At 47.0% G+C, this 26,000-nt stretch overlaps 1 protein-coding gene across 8 annotated transcripts in view; it reads left to right on the forward strand.

Annotated features, from left to right (window-relative positions):
• Nucleotides 1–25,667, forward strand: part of SMYD2 (SET and MYND domain containing 2) — a 48,575-nt gene extending 22,908 nt beyond the window's left edge. For 6 of the 8 annotated variants that reach the window (XM_028125764.2, XM_028125769.2, XM_028125768.2 and 3 more), the window contains 10 exons: nucleotides 4,775–4,885; nucleotides 7,539–7,599; nucleotides 8,314–8,438; nucleotides 13,708–13,775; nucleotides 16,353–16,455; nucleotides 18,987–19,097; nucleotides 19,773–19,893; nucleotides 20,850–21,024; nucleotides 23,014–23,122; nucleotides 25,229–25,667. In XM_028125764.2, the coding sequence (XP_027981565.1) occupies nucleotides 4,775–4,885; nucleotides 7,539–7,599; nucleotides 8,314–8,438; nucleotides 13,708–13,775; nucleotides 16,353–16,455; nucleotides 18,987–19,097; nucleotides 19,773–19,893; nucleotides 20,850–21,024; nucleotides 23,014–23,122; nucleotides 25,229–25,309 (1,065 nt within the window). In that variant the 3' untranslated portion in view covers nucleotides 25,310–25,667. The remainder of the gene's footprint in view (nucleotides 1–4,774; nucleotides 4,886–7,538; nucleotides 7,600–8,313; nucleotides 8,439–13,707; nucleotides 13,776–16,352; nucleotides 16,456–18,986; nucleotides 19,098–19,772; nucleotides 19,894–20,849; nucleotides 21,025–23,013; nucleotides 23,123–25,228) is intronic. The other 2 variants (XM_028125767.2, XM_028125766.2) reach the window with 1 other exon arrangement.
• The last annotated feature ends 333 nt before the right edge of the window (nucleotides 25,668–26,000 follow it).

Raw genomic sequence — 26,000 nt, forward strand, 5'->3', positions numbered from 1 at the left:
TAGAGGAATCATTGTAAAATAGAACTTTCTAGGGTATTATTTCTTAACATTAACAAATAGAGAAGAAACTATTTGTGATGCATAAACGGAGGTGATGGGGTTGTGAGTGTTTTGAAAGTAAGAAGGGGCGTGCCCTGATGGGGATAAAAAAGCATGTGTGAGGAGCATGTGACTAAGGACGTGAGAAAATGTGTGACATTCGTCATTGACGCGAAAGTAACTGAAGTGTAGAAGATGCCTAAGAAATGCTCATCTGACCTTCTTGTTGTTATGGGTGATTTAGTGAATGGGGCCAGAGTCGTAGGTTCAGTCCTGGTTAAATTCACTTTGGTTCCTTAGCCCAAACCTAGGAAGCATCTTGAACTTGATCACTCTTTTCTCTAAATGTTTCACATCACGGGTAGGAAAACATGTGGATGAATGAATGAGCCCATCCCATGGCTCTTGCAGGGGAACATAAAACAAAGCACATGTCCTTGTGATGGGGCTCAGCAGCCTCAGTCACCTTCGTGTTAATTGGTCAGTGTGAACCTGACTCCTTTTGCACTCTTCACCTTGATGAAATGGTAGTGGCAGCAGAAATCCCATGATGTTTTCTTACTGTTCCACATTTCAGGAAGTCCCATGCATTTGTCCACATAGACTACCTTTGTTTTGAAAGCTCCGTTAGAGCAAGAGAAATGCCAGGTGCAAGAGTTCGGAAAGGGGACTTCACAATAAAAACCCAATCTCCTTGTCCATTATCTTTCACTCAGCAGAAAACTGGATGAAATAACAGTCAGTCGTTTCTTCCAGGGTGCACCAGCATTCACCATGAGACAATTTTACAACTCTTTATTCGTCTTGAAGCATTTTTGTCTGTGCACAAACAGGAAAATCATGCAGAGCAGTTACTACATTGGCTGAAAATGACTTCAAAATTTCTGTATCTTCCTTTTACGTAGATTTAATTATTTAATTTCATTGCACAAATAATCTATGCTCATTTTAGAAAAATCAGAAAGTGTAGTCTGAAATGAGAACAGAAAGAGGATCCACAATCTTGTCCTTCCGAGAAAATCACTATTAGCACTTTGGTATCTGTCTGAGTCCTTCCTGTCCATTTATTTGTATATTTTCTGGACAAATAGGATCCACGTTTACATAAAATTGTAAAAAGATTGCAATTAGGGCAGGAGAAATGCTTGACTTTTGAAGAAAAATACTCAAAAGTTTTAGAAAAACTGACAAAAATGTTTGAAAAAGCCTAAGTGTTTGCAAAACCACTCTGTATGAAGAAACCGCCAATACTAAAGCACAACAAAACAAAACAAAAAGTATTCATTGATACTATTCATTCCTGTTCATCAGGATAGCCGAATTTTTTTTTTCAATTTTGTCCATTCTGATTATTTACAGTTTTTCTAGTCAAAACCAGGGCAAGTTGCCACTGTCAGGTTCTCTCCAGTACGTGGACCATCCCTGTGACAGAAGACAGCACATCCTGATGCTCTCAGAACCTAACTGACGCTCCTGCCACATGATAGCCTCCCTCCCACCTTTTTTTGTTTTTTTAAAGAATTAAAACTGAGCAGTGCCGTGGAGGTGCATCTCTGTCATTCCTCCCTTAGTCCACATCTCTCACCACCTTCCCGCAGAAGGTGACAACTTATTTGGGGAAGTTTCCCTTGATGAAACTTCCGTGATTCCACACTTCTGTGAATATATTGCACTCTCTCATTTCACAACTGTGTGTGGATTTGTGTCACATACGTGTCTCCTGACACAGTCACAAACTACTTCAAGTCCGAGACGACTTCTCCCCTCCCTGCCTCCAGGGTCAGTTGCGGAGCTCATTGAGTGAATGAATAAATGAGTGAACGAACGAACGAGTGAATGAACAGGTACCCACGTGTATGAGGGTGCGCCATGTGCCGGGCACTGTTCTAAATCCTTCTCGTGGATGAGCTGACTGGATTCTGACGAGGACCCTTTGTGGTTGCACGGATGCCTGATTGTCTCCTTATGAAGGTCCTACGTGTCTTGGTCCTCTTCAGGCTTCCGATCTGCTTATCACTGTCGGAAGGTGTCAAATCATTACCTCAGAATTCTGGACCTGCTAAGTAACTTAGGGATTACGTTATTGACAGCCAGGGTACAGCTGCAGAGGGATTAAGAGGTCCGCCTGGTGTCACATAGCTGCAGAGCCGGGGTAAGAAAGCAGGTTTCCTGAGCCCCAGACCAGGGTGCACTGACTTGACAGCACTCTGCTCTCCTCCCAGAGGCTCCCTTCCCTTTGAGGACATTCACATCAATAAATGTCAGCATTGTGTGTTATTGATATTAACATTGACTTTATATGCTGTTAATGAATTCTATTACTAAATAATAGACAAATCGTGGTAAGAAAGGTTAGTATTAAACTTCCTTCTCCCAGTCATTGTTGTTGAACACCGATGACAAGACCTATTGTTCAGGAAACCAGTATCTCAAAGGCCCTGCAAAGGCCTTCTCTTAGAATTCCTGGTTTCACCCTGAACACGTGCTCATGGTTGTTAATTATCCGTCTGTCTCCAGCTGGGGCTTCCCGTTCCCCTCAGATGCCTCAAGGCCTGAAGCCTTCTTGGTCTTTCCCTCTTTGCCTCATCGCCCTGCTCTCATTTCAGGCTTTGGCTAAAAACACATCCCCTTCTGCCTTGTGCATATCTTGTCATTTCTTTCTCTCCCTACTTTTAGTTGTATTTGGCACGGCGTTATTTAACATCTTGGCACAGAACTTGAGCCAATGGCCTGTGCCACGTAGCACATTAAATCATGAAGTGACATTGTGCCCTTCCTTCTTGGGGTGGGGGGCAGGGGGCCAGGAGACATCTTCATTCTTGCAGCAACTTTATCGAGGACCTCGTAAATGCAAAGCCCTGTTCTAGCTTCTGGGGTTATAAATGTGGGAAAACCACACCAGACCGAGTTCCTTTATTTTAAGAGGGGGAGACAGATACTAAAAAACTAACAAATATGTAGTATATCAGGTGGTGAGAAGTGCCTAAGAAGCAGAGAGCAAGGAAGTGGACAGGGATGGGCACGTGCTATTTTCAGTAGAGTATTCATGGCAGGCATTTGAGAAGGTGACGTTTGAGCCAGAGATGTGGAAGGGTTAGGCAGGGAGCAAAATGGGTATCAAGGGGAAGAGGGCGCTAGCCAGGAGTACAGCAGCTGCAAAAGGTCTTAGGGCAGGAGTATGCACGGTGTGTGTAAGGAGCAGCCGGGGGCTGGGGTGAGAGAGAGCCTGGTAGGAGGTGATAGGTCGGAGGATGGGGGGGCTCCCATCATGAGCGGCTTCTCAGTCATCTTTAAGCCCCTTGCCTTTTGCTCTGAGATGAGAAGCCATCAGAAGGTTCCGAGCTGAGAACTGGCATGATGTGAGTTCTGTGTAGCAGTATCGACTACCCTGCCGCTCTTTTGAGCCGTGTCTGCAGGGGCAGAGGCAGGCATCTGGGTAGGAGGCATGGGCAGTACTGGTGGTGGGAGGTGTTGGGGCTGCAGCAGGGTAGGAAGGTGGGGTGGCGAGGGGTGATCAGGTTCTAGATCTGTTCGAAGACAGGGAAAATGGATGTGCTGGAGTGATTGGGGAGTGTGCGAGGGGAGACAGGCGGCAGGAATGACCCCGGGTTCCAGCCTGAGCATCTGAAGGAATAGACTCGCTGTTTTCTGAGGTGGGGGAGGCTGAGGGAAGAACAGGACATGCCCACTTCCGTTGAGAGAGAGCATGTCTGCAGACTCCCATCCGTATACCATGTGCTGTGATATTTCCCACCTCAAAAGTCATCCTCCCTCCTCCCTTCACCCCCGAGCCTTCACCCATTCCTCCCAGTTTCCAGCTCTGCTTGGGCTCTCCCTGGAGTCCCCCCCGTGCCCCCACCCGCCCCTGACCCCATCACGCCAGCACCGCTGGTTCTTGTCAAGCAGCAGTGGCCTCCATGATGTCCGGGCCATTCTCAGTCGTCCCCCCACCCTTGCCACCAGCGAGGGCATCACCAGCTCCTCCCCCAGCCCTCAGACTCCTGTCCTCCATGGCCACCACGGGACCACGGTGGCCTTCCTCCCTCGGCCTCGCCCACCCCCACGGACGGTGTCTCTGCCCTGCCAGTAGTGAGCACATACCCTTTGTGCCCCAACCTGGAGCATAAGAGCGTCAAGACGGGACAAAAAGAAATAACCATGTTCCTGTGTTGTCAGCCGAATCTTCAGGGAATCTGTATTTCTGACTATGCCCAGGAGTCGCCTCTGCCAGACTCTTTGGGGGCCCCTGTCAAAGCCTTCATTTGTGTTTTGTTTTTGTCACCTATAAAAGGAGACTAGTTGCTGAGTGCAGCTCTCAGTGATTTGTCCTGATGTGAGAACAGAAGCCGAACAGGACTGTGAGGGAGTGGGGCCAGATCAATGGCTAATACCCCAAATCACTCACCGCTGCAGTTTGATAACTCCCACAGATAATGGAAAGCCGTATGCGTTGTTTGGAATAATGAGAGGCTGCAGAAAGATGAGAGGCTTGATGAAAAAACACAAAGCAGATTTTCTCATCCCAACAACCTTGGCCAGGCCCGAGTCAAGGGCATACAACCGTCTCTATCTTAAAGGATGTTTTTATCTCTAGCTTTTGTGAGCTTCACCGTGTTTTCCAAAAGGAAACATATTTCACTTGACCTTAACTAGAAGGACTTACTGCATCCTCTCTTCTTGAACTTTATTCCTGTGTGTGTGTGTGTTTAATCATTTTTTTTTTTAAACTTCCCAGAAAGAAGATTGGCCCATGCACAAGCTGGAATGTTCTCCCATGGTTGTTTTTGGGGAAAACTGGAATCCCTCAGAGACTGTAAGGCTAACTGCAAGGATTCTGGCCAAACAGGTGAGAAAATGGGATGGTGTTCAAGTGTACTTTCTTTTTTCTTTTCCTTAAAGGTCAGAAAGATGAGTGGCCTGTGGTGATCATCTCTTGTTAAACATTCTTGGACTCTATTTTCCATCACGTCCCTATGGACAGGCGTGGGAATAACACTCCAGGCAGAAGCTGGTTTGTTGTTTGCCCTGTACAACGAGGATGTCACTTACCCCAGGTCAGGAATGCAGCCACAGCTGTTAAATTCGGAACTTTTTTTATGAGACAGGTTTACATAGAAAAATATGGCCTTTCACAGCGTGAAGACCTGAGTGAAAATAACTGGAGCATCCTAGGGAACCAGACTGGCCTGAGAAGCTTTGCGATTTTCCCCTTTCTCTCTGACATCTGGAGTGCTCCCTGTCCCTCCTCCCAGCAGTGTCATGTTCCTCCCCATCGCCGTCTGCTTACTTGCTCTCGTCTAGGCAGGCAGGGAACGGGATGGAACAGCCAGCATGGCAGATGTGAAGGAGAAGGGGAAGGAGTGGAGAAAAGTAGAAATCGAGGCAAGGTGAGAGAGGAAGAGGGTAAAAGAAAGAAGTAGTAGAGAAAGAAATGCCCCCAAGGGGAACAGATGATGGCCATGAACAGTTTCCTCCAAAGATGATGCCAGGGCTGGAATCCTCTGCCTTTTTTTGGTCAGTCCTTACTGACTGAGGGCTAATGAGGTGCCGGATCTCCAAAGGACCAAACTAAAAGATGACGGAGAAGCACCATAGGACATATCCTTGTGACACAATGTAATAGGTCGTATGGCGCTTAGAAGGCATAGATCTGCAGAGGTGCCTGCTCATATCAAGGAGGTGCTTGCTACTAATAAGTTAGTGGCAGGGCCTCTGTACTGTGCATGTCTTTTTTTTTTTAAGATTTTATTTATTTATTTGTCAGAGCAAGCACAAGCAGGAGGAGTGGCAGGCAGAGGGAGAAGCAGGGAGCCCGATGTGGGACTCGATCCCAGGACCTTGGGACCTCATGACCTGAGCCGAAGGCAGCTGCTTAACCAGCTTAGCCACCCAGGCACCCCAGTACTGTACATGTCTTGAAGCTGAAATTTCATCCACTTCTTTATACTTGCCACCCTGCCTCCCTTTAAAACTTCCTATTTTTTATCTAAGCCATATGGGATTGTAATGATTGGCACATATCTGTCCCTGGCCCAAGTTAGGATTCTGGACCACATAAACAGAGGTAGAACATTTCCAAACTCTGAGGTCATTGTTCCATTATGTGCAGCGTGGGTCAGGTGCTTGCTGAAATGCCACTTCATCCGCTCTGGGATAAGCAGAGGATTCAAGGGTTGCCTGTAGGGTGAGACCAAAAACATCCAAACTGTTTTCCTAGGAGGATGTTAACTTTTGAGTCCTTACTAACAATTATCTTTTAAACATAAGCCGAGTTCTTGGTCAGGAGGAGAGGGTAGGAGGCGGTGTGCCTGGGCATGGTGTCAGGGTGAACAGGCCATCACAGTAAGATCTGTGAGTGTTTTGGGAAGGGTGCGGTGCCCAGTCTGCTGGTTCTCCCCTGCCCCGCCTCACACTCTTTGGTGGCATTTATAGTATTGTGGTTAAGAATTCAGAAGAAGCTGGTGTACTTTCCTGAATGAAAAGCTTTCCCATGCAAGATGACAACTAATCTTACAGAAATGTATCCTGTGAACGGAAGGTCTCTGCTCCAAAAAAGAACAATGGAAATGTTTTGGCACCAGGAGGGGTGGTCTGAAGGCTCTGATGAGTTTATGCCAGTTCCATTCAACTTGTATTATAATTACTATTACTACTGATAGTCTATTAAATTAAAAGTTACTTGGCCATCTTTTCATCTCAGTAGGACTTGATGATTAGAAAAACCAGACCATTTGTATTCTAGTGGCTTGCAAAGGATTAGGGGAGACAGGCTACCCAACTACCAAGGGGAAGCTTAACATGTTAACTAGGGAGGTGAGAGCGTCCTGCTAGACCACCTGTATCCCCAGATTGAATAGCCAGATGACAAAGACACGGCCTCAGGCCAGCTCTTGAGCTCTGCTTTTGAACTCTTGTCAACACCAAGTTTATTCATGTTCTCAAAGCCTAGCAGGTTTACTATTGTTAGCTCCTCTTGGGGTGTCTAGAACAAAGCCAGCAACACGTTTAAAGTGAATCTGGGCTCACAGATAGCACCAAAAGTGTTCTTTTTGAAACACAGAATTTGAGATCATTTTAGCCTATGCTTAAAGAAAGTGTAAAATGGATGGGGGGTTTGATTTTGTTCCTTTTTAGAAGGAGAAATAATAAATAGGATGGTTCCTCTGTACACTCAGAGTCCTTTTAAGTCGGGGCCCTAAAAAGTTGATTTCTCGCCGCTCTTCTTTCCTGTAGCGGGCATCTTTGAGCCTACTGTGTGCACGTCGCGCTATCAGGGTGTCAGGAATGTGGCAGCCGCTCTAGAAAGTTTTTCGGAAGAGTCTTTCCGATTTGGGCGTTAGGCAGACACACTCGGCGCCCGATGGCAGGACTCCTGGGAGAGTCTTCTTTGCTCCATTGAGAATCGGTGCTCTCCCTTCATGTCAATGTAACAGTGAAAGCACTACTTTTTGCCCTGGTGGTTAACATCTCCATCTGTGTGATTTCTTTCTGATTACTAGAAGATGCACCCAGAGCAAACAGCTTCCGAGAAGTTGTTAGCTGTGAAGGAGTTTGAATCACGTAAGTCTTTCTGTGACCGGCCGAGGAGTTGTTGCAGCAACACGTCTGTGGACGAGGCAGGGTTGGGGAAAGGCACAGGAAGCTTGTATTCCTCGTGGTGCTGGGGATTTTAAGGACTAGTTTCTACTTTGACTCATGTGCCTGTTTTGAAAAAATGACTGTAACTTTTCTTTTTTTTCCCTGAGTTGACATGACTAGGAAATCATTAAGGGGAAGTAGGAACTCTCAGATGAATTGCTGCATCCCGAGCTATCTCTTGCTGGCTCTCCTGGCATGCTGAATATTTTTGTATCTTCACTGAATTGCAGTCCTGTAAACAGCTGATGTCCTTACTGAAAGGCATTAAATCAGGGCTGTCTAGCTCCTTGACCATGACACAGATTCCAGGGCTAGTGGTGGGGGGAGGGGGCCGGACTAGACCGAGGCTGCTTATCAGCGCTGGCCACTCATTCCTGACCTCATTGCTCACGGTCAGTTGAAATTTCATGTCCTGAGTGACTTCCAGCTGTCAGAGGAAGAGAAGAAAGAAATAGCATGCTTTTCTTTGCCTAGAATTTATCAGTTACAGCAAGTAATGGGGAAGAATGTTTTCTGGGGGCTCCGTGAGTTTTTGTTTTTTTTTTTTCCTCCCTCCATGCCATTTACAGTAAGACAAGGATGTAGCTAGAAAGCCAGAGTTTTCTACCTGGTGAATAATGGTTTGCTTATCCCCAGATCTGGATAAATTAGACAATGAGAAGAAAGACTTGATTCAAAGTGACATTGCTGCACTTCATCACTTTTACTCCAAGCACCTTGAATTCCCGGACAGTGATAGCTTGGTGGTCCTCTTCGCACAGGTAAGAATGCCAGCATCTGGTGACCCTCTGCTAGCCTTTCGCCGCCCAAGTCCCTCTCCCCAGCACACACTCGGTAAAGATGAACGGAAATAGACTGATGGCTTCTGTAATGACAAGGCTGTTGACCTGTTGGACCCTGTTTTGCATAGCCCTGCTAGGTGACCTTGAGCAGACCTTGAGCTGGCCCTCCTTGATGGGTGGTAAATACGAAATTTACCTGACCTCTGCCTCTTGCCACAGAAAGAGTTTATGCAAACAGAGGGGCTGTTAGTGCCCCAGTACTCTGGCCTACTAGGCGCTCTTTGAAAGGAAAGACCATTTGAGGTTCCCACATTAAATTTTATGTTTCTTCTCTTAAACCTTCCATTCTGACAGTAGTGTTTTCTTACTCCTACCAACACTGTTGATAAAGCACAGGCAAACTCAGATGTGCCCAAGAGGGAGGCCCTCTCAGACAGTGCTAGGAAGGAACGTCACCGCAGAGAGGAGCCCGAGTGGGCCTCGGGACAGCTAGTCTTTACGGACGGTAAGACGTCTTTAGAGAAGTCTAGGTTTACCAAAAGCAGATCTGATTAAAAAATTGGAGGGACTTCTCGATAAGAGCAACTAAGAAGTGATCAAGGCACTGGAAACCAGCCGTGTGGGAAGGCTATGATGTAGGCACGGCTGGAACAGAAGAAGGTGCAGCGATCACTCTGTGGCTGCGCACAGTCTGGGTGCAGAGATGCTACTCTCACGGTGAGGGTGGTTCTTCCTGGCCCGACTTGCCAGGTCGGATTTTTCTCCCTTACATAGCCTACGTCTTCCCCTACAAGCCGAACCTGTGGTTGAAGGTGACCTTCCCAGAGAGAGAAATACGGCAAGACTGTTGCATGGGTGCACACAGCTACGTTCCCCTGCCAGAACCTTCCGTCTCTAGCTCCACAAAAGACCTTGGGCGGCTGCTTACCCATCTTGGTCTTAGAACAGAATCAGCTTCGCCTGTGTACCCTCTGACCCAGTAATTCTCTTTCCAGGAATCTGTCCTAAAGAAGTAATCAGAGACTATGGACAGTAATTGACACGCCAATGTTCTATTGTGGGGTTCTTTTTAAAACTGAAAAAAAAAGTAAAAGAAAAACAAAAAAGGAAATAGAAATGACCAACAGGAGTTTGGAAAATAAATTATGGCATAGCCTTATGATGGAAGGTTATATGGCCTCTATATTTTGTTTCAACGAATGTCTAAAGATGTGCAAAACATTGATATAGCTGTAAGTGTAAAAGCAGGATAAAAATGTATATAATATAAAAATACACATACATATGTTAAAAAAAAGATTCAGTGGAAGTTCACAGGTGATTATCTCCTGAGTTGTAGAAAATTTCTGAATTTTCTACAATGAGTGTGTCTAACTTAAGAAAACACTCAAAAGGGAGTGCCTGGGTGGCTTAGTTGGTTAAGCGTCTGCCTTAGGCTCAGGTCATGATCCCAGGGTCTTGGGACCCCACCTTGGACTCCCTGCTCAGCAGGGAGTCTGCTTGTCCCTCTACCCCTCCCCCACCAGCACATGCACACGCTCGCTCTCTCAGATAAATAAAATCTTAAACACTAAAAAGAAGAAAAAGATTAAAAAGTGCCCATAATTCTTCCACTTCAAAAATTACACCTCTAAAGAGTGAAGTGAGTCTTCATCTGTTTTCCAATCCACTTTAACCACCATGAGCATGACTGCAATCAGTTGGATGAATTCCTTGATGGACGTAATATTATAGATATATTTCTATTTTGTGACTGTCATCATCAGAAAAAAAATGCCATTCTTGGTAAAAGAAAAAAGGATTCCATTTATGAACATTAAAGTAGATTTTCCTGATTTTCACATTATCCTGGATTTACAACACACTTTCCTAAATGTCCTAAGACAGTGGATTTGGGTGGCAGTGGGAAGTTGAGGAATTGACTAATCTGCTGTTTGTTTTTAAAAAAATGAGATACCTATTTTTCTGGACTAGAGAGGGCATGGTTATATGAGAACCCAGGAAAGATGAAATAAATACAGTGTATTTTCCCTTCCAGCTGTGAAGAAAAGAATCCCTTTTCCTCCGGCACAGTAATGTATGCTGATGACTTCTTAGTGTTGGCATAGGAGATATGGGACCCTATTTTCACAACCAGAAATCAAGGCACTTGATCTCACAAGCAGAAGTATATTTGTGGTGAAAATGACTCAGAATCTTTGACATTTGGACTGACTCAGAAAATCCAGGAGATATATATATATATGTATCTCTACACACACATATATATTCACACACACACACAACTGAGTTAATTCCTTTATAGACTTTATATTTATCAAATCGTAATATCCATTCTCAGATTGTGTGCATGAGTGTGTATACACGTGTATACGCACACACACCTACACACATATATTTTTTAATATATGAATTTGAAAAGGGACATTTAGTGTCACCAGAGAAAACTAAAGCAAAGCTGAAAAGTGCTGTTCCAGCCCCAGGCCACCCTCTGGTCCTGCCTCCCAGCCCCAAGCTGCGCGTCCTCTGTTCCAGCCTCTGAGCCCTCTCCTGCTGCTACTTCTTGGGAGGGCATTGTGTGTTAGCTTGTGGCCCAGCAGGGTCTGGCCGTAGAAGGTGACTGCACTCCTCCAATAGCACTGAGGTGCACTTTAATCACTGGGAACATATGCATGGTTGGGAAGTGTATTTTTGGTGTGCATCCTACATCTGGTCTAAATGCTAATTATGAGAATAGCTTGAGCAAGGCACTTATGCCTGATTTGACTTGAAAAAAGGACTATGACCCATGCATCTTTCTTAACAACATGCAAGTTCACTTTTCTTCTCTAGGGATATTTCAGAGGGGAGGGAAAACTGGCAGAGAAATTGCTATGCAGTTTGGCTTGCACCCCATCCCCATCTCCCAGGAAGGAACAGTGATGACGCTGTCTTATAGGAGCCTTTGCTCCTGAAGAAACACACTCACACTTCCACAGTGAGAGGTGGAGGGTGGAGGTAATCAAGCGACCAAGGGTCATAGAACATTGAAGCCTGAAGGAATTTGGAGTCATACACTGATCCAGTTGAGCTCCATGCAGAGGAAGAGACTAAGAGGCAAAAGAGGGAGTCTCCTTCCCTTTAGAGTTAGTGAGGAGCTGTCTGTCCCTCGATCAGTTTTGAAAATTGTTGCTAGATTCTTATTCATTCTCTCCTTCTGCAGAAACTGCTGAGGCATGTTAGTATCTGGTCTGAGGTTGTCTGTAGATCATTCAGGACCTACTATGGTGCAGGGCACATAGTTCATGCTCTAGTACATTTTGTTGAATGAATGAGAATCCTAATTTACTCTTAACTAATGTTGGTCGTGGGTCATTGGTTCATGGTAGTTGGTTAATGTCCTGATGACACAACAGGTTGGGGTACTTGAAGATGGCACAAAAAATAGTACATTAAGGCTTCTGCACAGAAATGCCCAATACCTCCGGACTTCAAAGGCTGTCCATTGTTCCAACCTGCAGCAATCTTTTTTTACGTTGAAAATTGTAAATAATGATTGTAAATATGTTGAATTGCAAAAACCACAAATGAAACCCATCACAGCCTTTACTTCTCTGTGTGCCAAGATGTCTAAGCCTTTGACATTGGCCTTTTAATTTTATGGAAAATTACCTTATTAATATTCCTAGATCAAACAATTTCAGAGGAAAATGGTATAGGGTAAAACTCTTCTGTGTTTCTGAGAACTTTGCTGTCTGAATGTCTAGTCTGAACTCTGACTCCTGTTCTGCCACTCACTACTTATATGGCCTTGAGCAAGTTCTTAATCATTGACCACTCCCTGAGCCTCAGTTTCCACATCTGTAAAATGGGTTATGTCAGAGCAGTTTTGCAGATTTATGTGAGTAAATATGTAGCACCTAGCATAGGGCCTGGCCCAGAAGAAGTGCTCAGTGGATGCTAGTTTTAAAAAGCCCATCTGGTGGCCTGAAACGTACTTATGCAGTCTCTCCAGTATGGAAGAGCATGATTCCAGCCCATGGGGTGAAAGCAATCAGCCTGCGTGCCTCACACCCAGCCTCATAGCAGCTTGGCAGGAGCAGGGGTCTCAGCCTTTGCCACTGGCTTTGGGCAATTCACTGCTCCTCTTTGACTTCAGGTTCATCATTTGAAAAGTAAAAAGACTGAGCCCCCTTCCAGTTCTGAAATCTTAGATACAAAGGAAGAATACCCACTGAATTGTCTCCCGGTAGACCGGGTGTTCCTCGAGGCAGATTTTGGCCCGTTCATCCTTCTGTGCCCAGTGCCCAGCCTGTAAGGGTTCTCAGTGAATGTCGGTAGAAAGAATAAATTTAGGAAAAACATAAAACTGGGGATATACAGTCCTCATTTGTACCTGCTTGCTCTAGGTTAGATTTCCACAAGCGTGAGAGTTGCTCTTGGCATTTTTCAATGTAACATTTCTTTTTAAGGGTGAGAAAGTTGCCAGTGGTTTATATGGGCTGAGACGTGAAAGGTAGGTCTCTGTTCCTTAGCCTCAGGCCCTTGGCCCCTCTGCCTCTCGAGGGCAATGGGCAGCAGTTAGATTAGCTGTGGCAGGGTTTTCCCATTTACCACCTCACCTCATGGGGTAGGTCCTGGATTAAGTGACTTCTTTTTTGTTAATGTTTTATTTACTGGAGTATAATTGACATACAATATTATGTTAGCTTCAGGTATACAACATAGTGATTCAGCATTGGTATACATTGAGAAATGGTCACTGCTCTTAAATCCAGTTATCATGTCACCTTACAAAGTTAATAAAATATTCTTGACTGTGTTCCCCATCCCATACATTACATCCTCATGGGTCATGGCTTCTTTTTTAACGGGAGAAAGTCAAGGACAGAGGGTCTCCGTGATGGGCTCAAGATCACACAGCCAATCTGTGGCATAATTGGGATTGGACTCCAGGTATCGTAACTCCAAACCTCAGTCCTTGGAGCCTTCACAGCTGTGGTGGCCTCAGGCCACTGTGCGTAGGGGGGTAGGTCGGCTACACTAAGGGTGCTTCCTTCCTAACAATTCTGCTTTGGTTTACACACGAGATTGGTGGGTCACTTTTGTTTGAGCCAAGGATACCTTGGCCAAAAGGAAGGTTTTTACATCCCTAAACTGGAACGTCATCCTAGTTAACTTGTATGTAAAAGGTCAAAATTAAAGAATGATTTCTATGCAAAGAGAAGCTTCAGCTCACCTGTTTCTTTCTCACCCTTTCTCACTGCAGGTTAACTGTAATGGCTTCACAGTTGAAGATGAAGAGCTTTCTCATTTGGGATCAGCAATATTTCCCGAGTAGGCTGAGTTTGACTTTACTTCTTTTCTTTTTTACTTAACACTAATTAGATTTTTTTATTATTATTATTAAATAATCTACCTTAACTGCATGTGGCAGACATGAAACTCCAAGGGAATTAAGACACCTTTTTAATTCTGCCAGGTTTCAAAATATTTCCCATACATGTAAGGATCCAAAGGTAGTAGTAGTTAAGAGAACTGTTGCTTGTTAAGTCCTGCTAGGTATGGAGCTGTTATTAAAAGAGTATTTTATCGTGTGCATAGAAGGAACAGTTTGTACCCTGCTGAGAAATTTGCTTTTTGCACGTCTTTGGTTCTGGAAATCTTTGGGTTTCTTACACTCGAAGTGAAACACTAATTGCCAACCAAGAATTGGCCATAGGCTAATGCAGAGACAATATGAGCTGCTTCTACCTCTGTTTGTTCTCGAAAAATATGAGTGTAGAAACAGCACAGTTGGGGAGGAAGACTCTGCTCAAGTAGCGAACTAGGAAAATTTCAGAGAACGACAGGATTTTTCTTCAGAAATAAGTAATTCAAGAAAGGCTGGCCAGCTGACAAATGGAGATCTTTATAGCTCTGACTGTCATGGATTTGCCAAAAACGGCTTTGCCATGGTGTTTGATGGAACGGGTATTTTCAGAATGCTTCAGTTCCCTGAAATCCAGCCCTCACTCCACAGATGGAGCAAAGGAACCCTCCCTGCATCCCCTGTCTGAGTGAATCCACAGTGTAGATTGGCGAGGTTACTTAATATACACCACCCAAGCCTCTTGGGCTGAAGCGGAGAAAGGGGACACCCATGTGTTTTCCGTGGATGACGTGTGAGCTCCTGGTGTGTGTGTGTGTGTCGTCGCCGCCTGTATCTGCATGTCACCCGGGTCTGAAAGATAGAGAAGCACCTGTACAGACCCATGTCTCCTGGGCACCTGCCGTAGGCTTTTCCGGCCAGTGCAACCAAAAGTTTATTCACGTGATATTGTCCCCATGGCCAAAATGATGTCCTCAGCCGTTTGGATTCTGATGGTGAGGAAAGAAGTGTCTTGGGGAGAAGCCCTTGGGAAAAGGAAGGAGAAACCGAGAGAGGCCATCAGACCCTCTTTAGAAGGCTCTTCCTGACAACTTCAGACCTGAAAGAACGTGTCTGCTCTCAGTGTTTTCCAGACTAAGAGCAAAGGTCAGAGTGGTATTGTCTGAGGTTTTACCCAGCCCAGTGATGGCAGAAAGGAGAATGACGATACCAAGGGCGTGAACTGTTTTAGGTTCTTTGCCTTGGTGAATTTCTTCCACCCTCATTGAAAGGATATCCAGGAGTCTGTCTTGAAATGAATTAATAGTTCTACAAAAGATTCTAGAAAGCAGCTTTTTCTTTAGTGACAACTTTCAGTGCATTTGTTTATCATATTCCTCGGGGCCTGATTGCCTGTCGGTAAGCCAAGTGGGCTGTGCTGCGTGGCGGGAGCGACCCTTCCTAAGGACAAGACAGGGGACTTGCTACGTGTTCTCCCAGTCCCGAGGCCAGCCACATAGCTCGCTCACTCAGGCCAGTAGCACCTGGGTGGCGGAAGAGGACCGCTCCCTGTTGTGCTCGGCAAACCCGGGCCAGCTCGCCCTCGTTGGGCCCTGCTGCCCTCTGCGGGCCCTGCTGCCCTCTGCTCTTTGGTACTGGGGCAACCAGGGGCAGGATTCTGGTTGCTGAGGGCTCAGGCAAATGACCCTGGCCACCAGAGCCATGTTGCATATGGATGTGCGTGGCCACCTGAGCCCCAGTTTCCGGGCAGTTTTAATCGGGGGAAAAAATCCCTTTGGGCAGAAATCACATCGGCATTGTGATTTCAAAGGCAGCATTTTCAGAGATCAAGCACTTTTTCCCTGTAGTTTAGAAATTTCTGTTCTCAGAACTTTGACCTTGATATAATCAGAAAGCTCCAAGCCCCTCACATAGGCGAGTCTCTCTGTCCTCTCCTCTGTCCCTGAAAAGCAGACAGTGACAGCGGGAGCAGTAATGTCCCAATTTTCCAGATGAGGAAATCCAGGTGCAGAGAGAGAGGCAGCTGGGCTCCTCGGGGCCTCTCCGGGCACCCCAGGCCCTGCCCGAGGAGGCTGGCCTCTCCCACGGAGGTGGTTCCCCGACAGCTGAAGAAAACACGTTAGACATAATCCACGAACAGAAGAAGCCGCTTGGAACCAGCACCGAGTCTGCCCTGCGCAGTGTCCAGTGGAGGAGCCGTTTGCCACGGCCGCTGGGCTTTCAGTCCTTCATCCCACAGGAGGGAATGGTGGTGGGATTCATCGTTGCTGCTATTTTTATTGTTGTGTGGGTTTTTTTTTTTTTTGGCCGAGATGTCACCATTTTGAATTGTGAATTTCGCTTTTCAATATTGTTAGAGACATTAGATATGATATAGATACAGGCAGGATAACCTCTTAGACTCTGATGGCCAACTATTAGATTGTTTTTTAAACATCCTACAAAGATCCCATTCCTGCAACTTACTAAGTAAATAGCCCAGGATTGCCCGATCAGTCTGTCCGCCTTCTTGAGAAAATTGGGTTTTCTCTTCTGATTGACAGCGTTGCATTGATGAATCATAGCTGTTGCCCCAATGTCATTGTGACCTACAAGGGGACCCTGGCAGAAGTAAGAGCTGTACAGGAGATCAGCCCAGGAGAAGAGGTGAGTGTGCGGCCGGTGGTGGCCGGGGCCGTGGGTTTCCGCCTGCGGTTTTACAGGGCAGTCTGGAAGATTCCGTGCGGCAGCACTGGGCAAGACGGGCTGAGCCCAGCAGCTGGACTGTTTCTGGCCTCGGGCCCTGCAGGTTAGTGATCAGGTTCATGACCCATGCCTTCGAGCCTCACGCTTTTGCCTTCCATTCGATGCTCCCCATTTCCGTCTGTGGCCAAGAAAAAACAGGAAAGAATAAATTTGAGCTGAGTCCCTTACAAAGATTGATAGAGATTTACAGAGAAAAAAACACTGCCAAAATGGGCACAGTGAAATTTTGGAAGCTCCTGAGCATCTCTGTATTTCTACCACCAAACAATGAATTTGAGCTCTTTTTTAATTAGCAAATTTTGGCCTGTTTTTCTCCCCCCAGAAGGTCAATACCATTGTTATCTGAAAGAGAGAAAAGCCAGCCCGGCAGTAGCTAAAGAGTTAAAACTCCAAATGGACACATCAGCCTTGCACATGCTGTCAATTCCACATCTGATCTCTAGAGAGATCATTTTTTAGGAATGCGGTTCAGGTAGCTGGCCGTACACACCGACAGGGTACGGGAGGCAGTCTGTGGCCAAGAGGCACCCTCCTAACTTAGGGACGCGGAGAAAGCCAGCTGTTCTGTCCCCTGCGCAGCGATGCCCTCCCCTTTCCCAGGCCCTGCCTCTGTGACCATCTTCTAAGATGCCTCCAGAAGGCTCCAAACGGCTGCTTGGCGAATCGCTAGAGGAGTGCTGTGTGTTCTTAAATAATAAACTCCCTAGCAAGGACACGTGAATTGGTAGGGAACATAATCACACATTCAATTTCAATTTAATCATCTTCAGTGCTATTTTAAGGTCCGTGTCTGGATAGCTTCAATTTTAAATGCAATGCTTGGTGTGCTAAACGATCAAGGCCTTGGCTTCTTCAGAAGCTGTTTACCAACCCACAGCCAAATGGGAACCCGAAGGCCGGGGCACAGATGAGACTTTCTGCCCTTCGCTTAATTCATCACGACGAGAGTACCTTGTTTTCGGTTGGGGCATCTTGGTTTCCAGATACCTTGCGACTACGCTGATGCCCCTTTTGTTAAAATACACAGTCTCAGTGGGTCAGAATGTAAGTCACCAGGCTCCAGGCTCCCGTGGGGCCGGGTGGGGACTCCGCAGTCTGTCACTGAGAGAGGCTCAGCCTCGGCTTGCGCAGCAACACTGAGCGGCCTCTGTCGCCATCTTCTGGGCCCTTGTGTTTGTTGCGTGATGTGTCCATCCGTCCTGTCAAAGAAATGAGGAGGGAGGCCGTGTGGAGCTTGCTCCTGTTGGTTTGCCCTCCGCTGACAGATCGGAAATGCGGTAACCTCACGTCAGGCCAGTCAGTGCTTTGGGGGAGACTTGCCCTTCAAAGAGGGTGTCAGATGAGCCGCGAGGTCTACACTACTGCCCTTTGGGTTGGGAGCTTGGCTTGGTGGCGCCTGCAAGCACCCAGCCCTGTGCAAGTCCCCCCTGCCTGCCTGCCCGTGCCCGAGGTTACTGGCACGCTAACGGCTTTGTGACATCCATCTGTTCGTTCAGACATTTGCCTGATGGTGTGGGATGAGCAGCAAGTGCCGTCCCAGTGAGTAGATAATGGGCAGTTAAATGCCGGGCTCCTCCATATGCTCTAAGTCCCGGTTATAGACCCTGTTAGAAAAAACCAAGGACGGGAGGACCCAGCGAGCCCAAAGGCAAGACTTTTCCAAGTTCTCTGGCCCAGCTGGGTAAGGCAGCAGCATGCTGGTGTCCTAGAGGCTGTGTCTTCCCTCTGCGGACGTGCCCAGCCTGCCCGGCCCAACTTCTTGCTCCCTTGCCAGCTGAGTGCAGATGTGTCCCTGCCTCCCCTCCACCCAGCAAGGCGTTCAAGCCGGCCCAAGCTGTGAAAGAAACGAGGCTGAAGGAGGGCTGCGCAGACACAGACCCCGGCCAGTCTCAAGGATGAGTCGGGTCTGTGCATCTCCATGTGACGGGGCCATGCCCTTGCTGGGCATGCTTTCAGGCCTCCCCATTTACTGTTCTTGGGACTCCTTGATTCTCTAGAAGGCGGGAAGAGAGACCCTTTCTCTCCAGCACAAGGAGGGGGACAAAACTAGGGGATTGCTGACTTAAAAGAATTCGGGGTTTTGTTTTATTTTTTTTAAGATTTTATTTATTTGACAGAGAGAGAGACAGCGAGAGAGGGAACACAAGCAGGGGGAGTGAGAGAGGGAGAAGCAGGCTTCCCGCTGAGCAGGGAGCCCAATGCGGGACTCAATCCCAGCACCCTGGGATCATGACCTGAGCCCAAGGCAGACACTTAATGACTGAGCCACCCAGGCACCCCAAGAATTCGGGGTTTTAAAGGGAAGAGCCATCTCCCCAGCTGTGGCCCTCCTCGGGGCCCATCCCTGTGAGTGTTTGCAGAGCCCCCCAGGAAGGAGAAGGAGCCAACGTACCTGAGGCAGACAGCATTGTCCACTCTTTGGACCCCCTTAGGTATTCACCAGCTACATTGACCTCCTGTACCCCACAGAAGACAGGAACGACCGGCTAAGAGATTCTTACTTCTTTACCTGCCAGTGCCAGGAGTGCACCACCAAAGACAAGGTAGGCCCCCGATCGGGTAAAGGTGCTGACTGTACCCTGCACCTCAGGACCTTGGTACCAGTCGAGTGCCCTGTCTGCCTGGGGCGTCTCCTCCTACCCTTTAAACCCATTTTACTAAGACAGCTAGAGGGAAATCAAGTTACACCAGGTCTCTGTTCAAACCCAGATCCTCACAGCTGATGAAAACATTTGCATTACACCATACAGTTAAGAGAAGGATTTGCCAAATTGCTGTTTCTTGGAAAGAAATGGCTGCTCAGAAAAGAGCGGAGGGGAAAAGCACATGAAAGTAATTTTCAGGCTTTCCAGCCTGTTCATCAGAATATGGAAAATTTTCTCTGGTATTACCCATGTTCTTTTGGCCATGCTCCCCCTTCTCATTCTGTTCTCTTGATTCATAGATGTGTGAACCCACAGATCTGCCCATAGAAAACATATTCTAAGTGTCCTGCCTAGATAAGGATTGTCTAGAAAATTCATACTTTGTTTGTTGTAAAAAGGTATTGGAGTACTGAATTTCTTAGATCCAGTGCCTGATTTCCTTGCATTCTTTTGCAACTTTAGAATGGGCAAGCCCCTATCTTTGCATGGGAAAGTAGACTATTTGAGAGGTTTCCCCCCTCAGTGTAGTTTCCGTGGGAGGTAACACCTTGCACCTGTGGACATCTCCCTCAGGATAAGGCCAAGGTGGAAATCCGGAAGCTCAGTGATCCCCCAAAGGCAGAAACTATCCGTGACATGGTCAGATATGCACGCAACGTCATCGAGGAGTTCCGGAAGGCCAAGCACTACAAATATATCCTTTACAACTGTCCAGAAGCTTACTGCCCCTCACCTGCAGGAAGTGCCAGAGAGCTGGGAGGAGGGAGTGGAAGAAGGGTGGGCCTAGGATTCTGAACGTGAAAGGAGGAATGTCTCCTGGCAGATGTGGACAGAGTAACTGACTGCCCGTGACTTTGTGTCAGCCGCATCCAAGTTGTGTAGTGTTGATTTCATCTGACTTCTTGTTTCACTAGTGTGGTCAGGAGCTGGATGTGGTAGAAGAGTTTTATGGTCAAAAGCCATGAAGGAGAGTTCCTTGAAGGCCCGCATTGCTTGGGTGTTGGACTCTAGGCAAGCACAGTACTGAGGGCTTTGCCTATTATTGCCATCCCCGTGTAACAGATGGGAACAGACGCTTAGATAGCAAGCAATGTACCCAAGGGACAGAGCTCACCAGGATTTTTGCCCCAGGTCTGCTGACTACCATAATCCATATTCTTAACCACTACATTACAGTATTTTCTTAGGTTGAAAAGGCATCACATTTACACTGGGGGAAGAACTAAAAGCAGCAGAGGAAATTGAGAGAGGCACAATTTTTTTCCCCCTCAGTCTAAAATTTAAAGAACTTTCCCATAGTGGGGACTTCTTCCTTAAAAATGCTTCAACTGAAGTGCTGAGCTTGGGTGAATGAGGTTGAAGATTTGTGATCCTAAATATTGTTTACAGCTGAACCGAGGGTCTGTTCCCTGTGGCTAAAATTTTTCAATTGTTCAGTAGTTGAGGTCTTCAGTTTTTCCCGTAGTTTGTTTCTTTAAGAAAAATATTCTTGAAGAAAAAATATTTTCCTTTCACTTTTGCTTGGCTTTCTGTAATTTACTTTTTCAGAGGGTGACGGTAGGGGCAGAGTGGATGGAATAATTCCTTGAACCCAACCCTGGGCAGTCTCCCAAGTCACCAGAGCCTGTGGTTCCCTTGACTCCAGAGCACCCCCTAGTGAGCTGCTGGAGATCTGCGAGCTCAGCCAGGAGAAGATGGGCTCCGTGTTTGAGGACAGCAACGTGTACATGCTGCACATGATGTACCAGGCCATGGGCGTCTGCCTGTACATGCAGGACTGGGAAGGAGCCCTCCGATACGGACAAAAAATCATTAAGCCCTACAGGTGATTGCAATGGCTGTTCTCATGATCTTAGCAGGGACTGGAATTTGGTGATTTGGAATGCTGTTTTTGTTTTCTGACTGTCCTGTGTTGGAACATGCCTAGAACAGCTTTCCCATTCTGCAGCCACACCTGGAGGCACAGGTGCAGGCTGCTGTTCCCTCTGCCGTTTGGAAGAGACACCTGTGGAGGCAGGCTGAGGTTATGAAGGGGGTGCGGGGCAAGAGCCCTGCCAGGACCTGTCCAGGGTGCTGTAGCCAAAGTGGTTAATTCCCATCAGTATTAAGAAGCCACCATCATGTTTGTTTTCTGTCCCATGCCTTCCAAGTTAAATACACTTACTCATTGGTAAGTGGTGGTCTCACATCCCTGCTTTTCCATCGTTAGTCACACCATCCCCTTTTTGTGCTTTTGGAAATTGCAGCCCAATTTGCAAATGGGGACATGCTAGGACCATTGTGTTGGCTCTGGTTATCCATTATCCCCCACCTCCCACCCCTAGCTCTGAATAAAGCAAGTTGGATTTTAACTTACGGTAATAATGGATATCAGCCCCGGGGAAGTTTCCTGTCGAGAGGGTTTTTAAACCTTAAAGTGTGTGACAGATGGAGGCTGTGGCAGTGTCCTCCGGCTCTGATTAGCCATTTCAGAGCTGGGATGACCTAGATCTTATCAGTGGGGCCCTTGTTAAACACATTCACATTGTACATTTACAGGGTCTCCCTAAGACCCAAGTGGCCCAGAATCTCTGGGCATTAGACCTGAGATCCCTGTGCCCCCAGAAACACCCCAGGTGTCTCTCATGGATTTGAGAAGCCCTCAGTACTCCCTCCTGTTCTAAGGTTGGGGACTGTAAAGTTTGTGTCCCTTCTGGATTTCCAGGCCTTCCACTTACCCTGCCTTGCCCGGATTAGCCATCAGGGGGCGCTCAAGGGAAGCCAACTCCTAAAATCTGCTCTTGGAAATAATTTGCTACATCAGAGGCTCTCAAAGCCCGTCTTCTTCCTGGGGTGGGTGAGAAAAGCCTCTGGTCTTATGCAGACTGCCCTCTGTGAGATCTGGAGGGAAGGGATGAGAGAGACAGAAAGAATGAGATCATCTTAGCTTTGTGGTCCCTCTCCCAGCAGGACCTTGCTCTCCTGGACCCTTCCTTAGCTTGCTGAGCTCTCCTGGAGGCCAGCTCTGGCCTTCTGTGGGGCCCCTGGGGCCATGGCTTCTTCTAAGCAGCATGATGCCGCCTGCCCAGGAATACAGCTAGAATGTGCCTCTTCTAGATGGTTTTTGAGGGTAGAGCAGTACAAACCAGTCTGTAAATCAACACCTACCCACACACGCATTCTCTCTCCCCACATCCGCTCTCACCCGTGAGCTGTCTCCTGGTCTCTTTCCCTGGCAGGCCCTAGCCATCAGCCTTGTGAAAACCGGAGAGAGAACACCTGCTGTATATAAAGCCCTCTCCTGGACAACAGAAAGCTTGCCTAAGGAGAAGGTGTTCTCCTGACTTCAGAGAGCTGGCAGCTTTGCTAAACCAACTGATACCATAGAGTGTGACAGAAAGCTGGGGTCTTGAGACACACGGGTGTGTGGATGTTTAGATGTACTGTCTTTTTAATATGAGGGGATAAGCCTGGTGTTTTCATAAATAGGGGCTTCATTTTAAAAGATGTTTTCCCAGTGCTCTGCTCTGGGTACACCAAAACAAGAATCTGGGACTGGGATTGGATGTCGTGTTTATCGATGTTTTTGTGTAGGATTTCCCCTGCAGTTTTTCTGTAGCTTTTCAGAAACACAAACTGCGTGAAAGGAAGAGCCTCTGGGATGCTTAGGGTTGAGCCATCCACACTTGCCCCCCCGCACCTGCTAGGGCTCGGAGGAGTCTGGCTGCGGTGGGGAGTGGGCCATGGGCTCAGTAGCCATGGGCTCGCTGTGCCTGGTCTGCAGGCTGCGTGGGAGCTTTTGTCAAGTGGCCTGTTACCTTCTCTCTTGCTGCAGCAAGCACTACCCTCTGTACTCCCTCAACGTGGCCTCCATGTGGCTGAAGCTGGGGAGGCTGTACATGGGCCTGGAAGACAAAGCTGCTGGAGAGAAAGCCCTGAAGAAGGTATGTCTGCAGTGTGGGGCTGGGGGACCCGGCGCCCCATGGCTCCTTTTTCCTTCATCCCCTGCCTTCCCACCTGATAGCACCGAGTGACTGAAGTCCTAGAGACTTGACCGGCTCTTGAGCCACCTCTGGTCAGAGAGGTGGGAGGGGGCAGACTGGGCAGGTCAGAGTAGGGCAAGTGATTGAGCCTTTGCCTTGTCTGCACCCAGGCCCTCCCACAGGAAGGGGTGCGCCCATCGAGAGGGGCTGGCTGCCCTTCTGGGCACAGCCCATGACTGGGGAAAAGGGGGTACCGCCCCCATCCCACGTGAAGCCCTGGAAGTGGACAGAGGCCACGGGGTGGGTCAGAAGACCGTGGTGAGGGAATCTTCCATTTGTCTGTCCTTCGGATTATAATTATGCAGTTGGAGTTTCTAAAATGTACTTAACAACCATCTTCACTGTTCATCCAGTACCAGTTACATGCCAGGACCTTCATGTGTGTTTTTTCTTTTAATTTCTTACAAAAATGAGATAGATTTTCCTGATGGAAAAATTGAGATTCCTACAGGCTGAGGCCTTCCTTCAGACTGAGGTCTTTCTGAGTTGAAAGCGTCCGTTCCACTTGCCCAGGCTGTGGCCCACACCCGGGGCAGACCAGGCCACTGGGCAGTGTTGGCCTCCCTCGGTGTCCACAGCTGCCCTGTGTGGGCGATGGCGCAGGGCCCTGACCTGGTACCTGATCAGAGCTCAGAATCACCATCCTGAATATTGGTTCTCGTTGTTCTTTATGTAGAAGTTAGCAGTTGATGAAATGTAATCTTTGAGACAGTCTCTTGAGTCCTATAAGAGAATGTCTGTGAAAGTTAGGGCCAGATTCCCTGTCTCTTCCTAGTAGACTACTCGGGAAGACGGTATAAGGTCCCACATCCCAAATGGAAGGGTCCGGGCCCGACTAGGCCACAAGTGTGACCTCAGTATAAACTTTTCTGTTTTTAAACCATAGAATTTACCTCCTCAGACAACAGATTTACTCTTTTGCTGAATTGAGGGAAAACTGACCAGTTGGGTCACAGCTGCAAGGTGCTGGTAGGTAATGAGGTACAATGTGATCAGCGAAGGACACAGGAGATCTGAGCAAGGAGCGGGAGTGATGTACATAGAGGGGCCGGAGCAGGGGAGGCATTTGAAACAGGACGTTCCTGAAGGCTCACACTGTTCTTTGGCCTGCCGCCTGTTGGTTTGAGATCTATGAAGTGAATGGTATAAATGAAAGGATTGTCCATCAGAGTCACAGGCCATCAAAACTTCCCTGTTTGGAGAGTGGAAATAATTTTTCTATCTGTAAGTAATATAGTTGAATACAAAAAAGCAAAAATAAACGTGCAGGTAACATTTGGGATATGCTTCCTATATGTCGGACCCTATTCTAAACACTTTGTGTACTAACAACTCTGAGAGGTAGGCCTCATTCCTGTTTTGCAGATGAGGAAAATGAGGCACAGAATAGTTAAGCAAGTTGCCCAAGGTCACACAGTGAGGAAATGATGGAGCCGTGGCAACTCTTCCACTTTATATTGCCCAGTTGTGAAGAAGCCTTATTATAAATATCTTCTCTCCAGCTTCTAACAGGAAACCTGCAACTACTTTTAAGTTTTTTTTTTAAGAATATGCATTACAAGGAAAACACGTGCTTTTTGAGGGGGAAGGACGGTTTCATCATGTCTTACGGATTAGTGGTGTGAACTAAAATCAGAATAGGTTTGGTGTGAAGTTCTCTGTTCCAGCACCACCTGTTTACTTGGTTGAGCACAGCCAAATAATTCTATCCCTAAAGCATTTCTTACTGCAGTCTCTGGGATGTCATGAAATCAATTTCTCTATCATTTCTTCAGCTAGAGTAGAATAATGTTTTATTCAGTGGTACAGACTGGATGACTAGTTGGTTAGCAGATAATCTTGTCTACTTAAAAAGAAAAAAAGCTAGGCTCTGGAGGAGAACGGGGCTCTAATTTGTCCTGTGCCTTGAAGCGGAGCAGTCTTGGCTGAGGTTACGTTGGCCCGGGGTGCGGTCGAAGGGGACTGCCTCCAGGCTCTCAACTCTTCACTTGTCTCTTTCTCTCCTAGGCTATCGCCATCATGGAAGTGGCTCACGGCAAAGATCATCCATACATTTCTGAGATCAAACAGGAAATTGAAAGCCACTGAAACTACGCCAACACGTTCGTTTTTATTTAAATGCTAGTGCAGAAGCCTTCAAGAATTTGAATATTTCCAGGTGTACACATGACTCCTGCATTTCTGTAGAATCGCTGGAATGAAAACACCTACACGCCCTTAAACCTCACACATGGCTTACCTGAACTTGGTCTTAATCTTTACTCTTAGTACCAAAATAATTTCTGAATGCTTTCATTGCCCTAAGAGATAATGACATGGTTTCATTTGTTATCCTAGACTTTGGACAGATTGAGTTTTAAAAGAATGTGGTTATTTTTCCCTTCATGCCTATTATAATGTTCTGAACACACTGGAATGATGAAGGAGAATAAAAAAGGTAACGGTATTTGAAGTTTGTCTTTTCTTCTTTGTCTGTGGGGAGGAGCTCACCGTGGCGGTGGGAGCTGGGTCCAGGAGGGGCAATCACCCCCGCTCTGCATCGGGGGTCAGCCTACACTGGCTCTCAGGGCTTAGTGACCTTGGAGGAAGAAAGAAGGTGCAATGAAGTGACCTGAGTGCCCCACCCTGGCAGGGGAATGCGGCTGTTTTGAGTCTTCGGTCTAGTATCTGAAATCCCTTTAATGCATAAAGGTGCCTTGCTTCACTTTCTTGGCTCCACCCCCCTCCCCCCCATCTGTCTTGAAAGCTGACTTTCCATTCCTTATTCTGTTGATTGTTC

Source organism: Eumetopias jubatus, unplaced genomic scaffold, assembly GCF_037043125.1.
Source record: "Eumetopias jubatus isolate StellerSeaLion01/CBP00866 unplaced genomic scaffold, mEumJub1_p1.0 scaffold_12, whole genome shotgun sequence".
In the NCBI taxonomy this organism is placed as follows: Eukaryota; Metazoa; Chordata; class Mammalia; order Carnivora; family Otariidae; genus Eumetopias; species Eumetopias jubatus.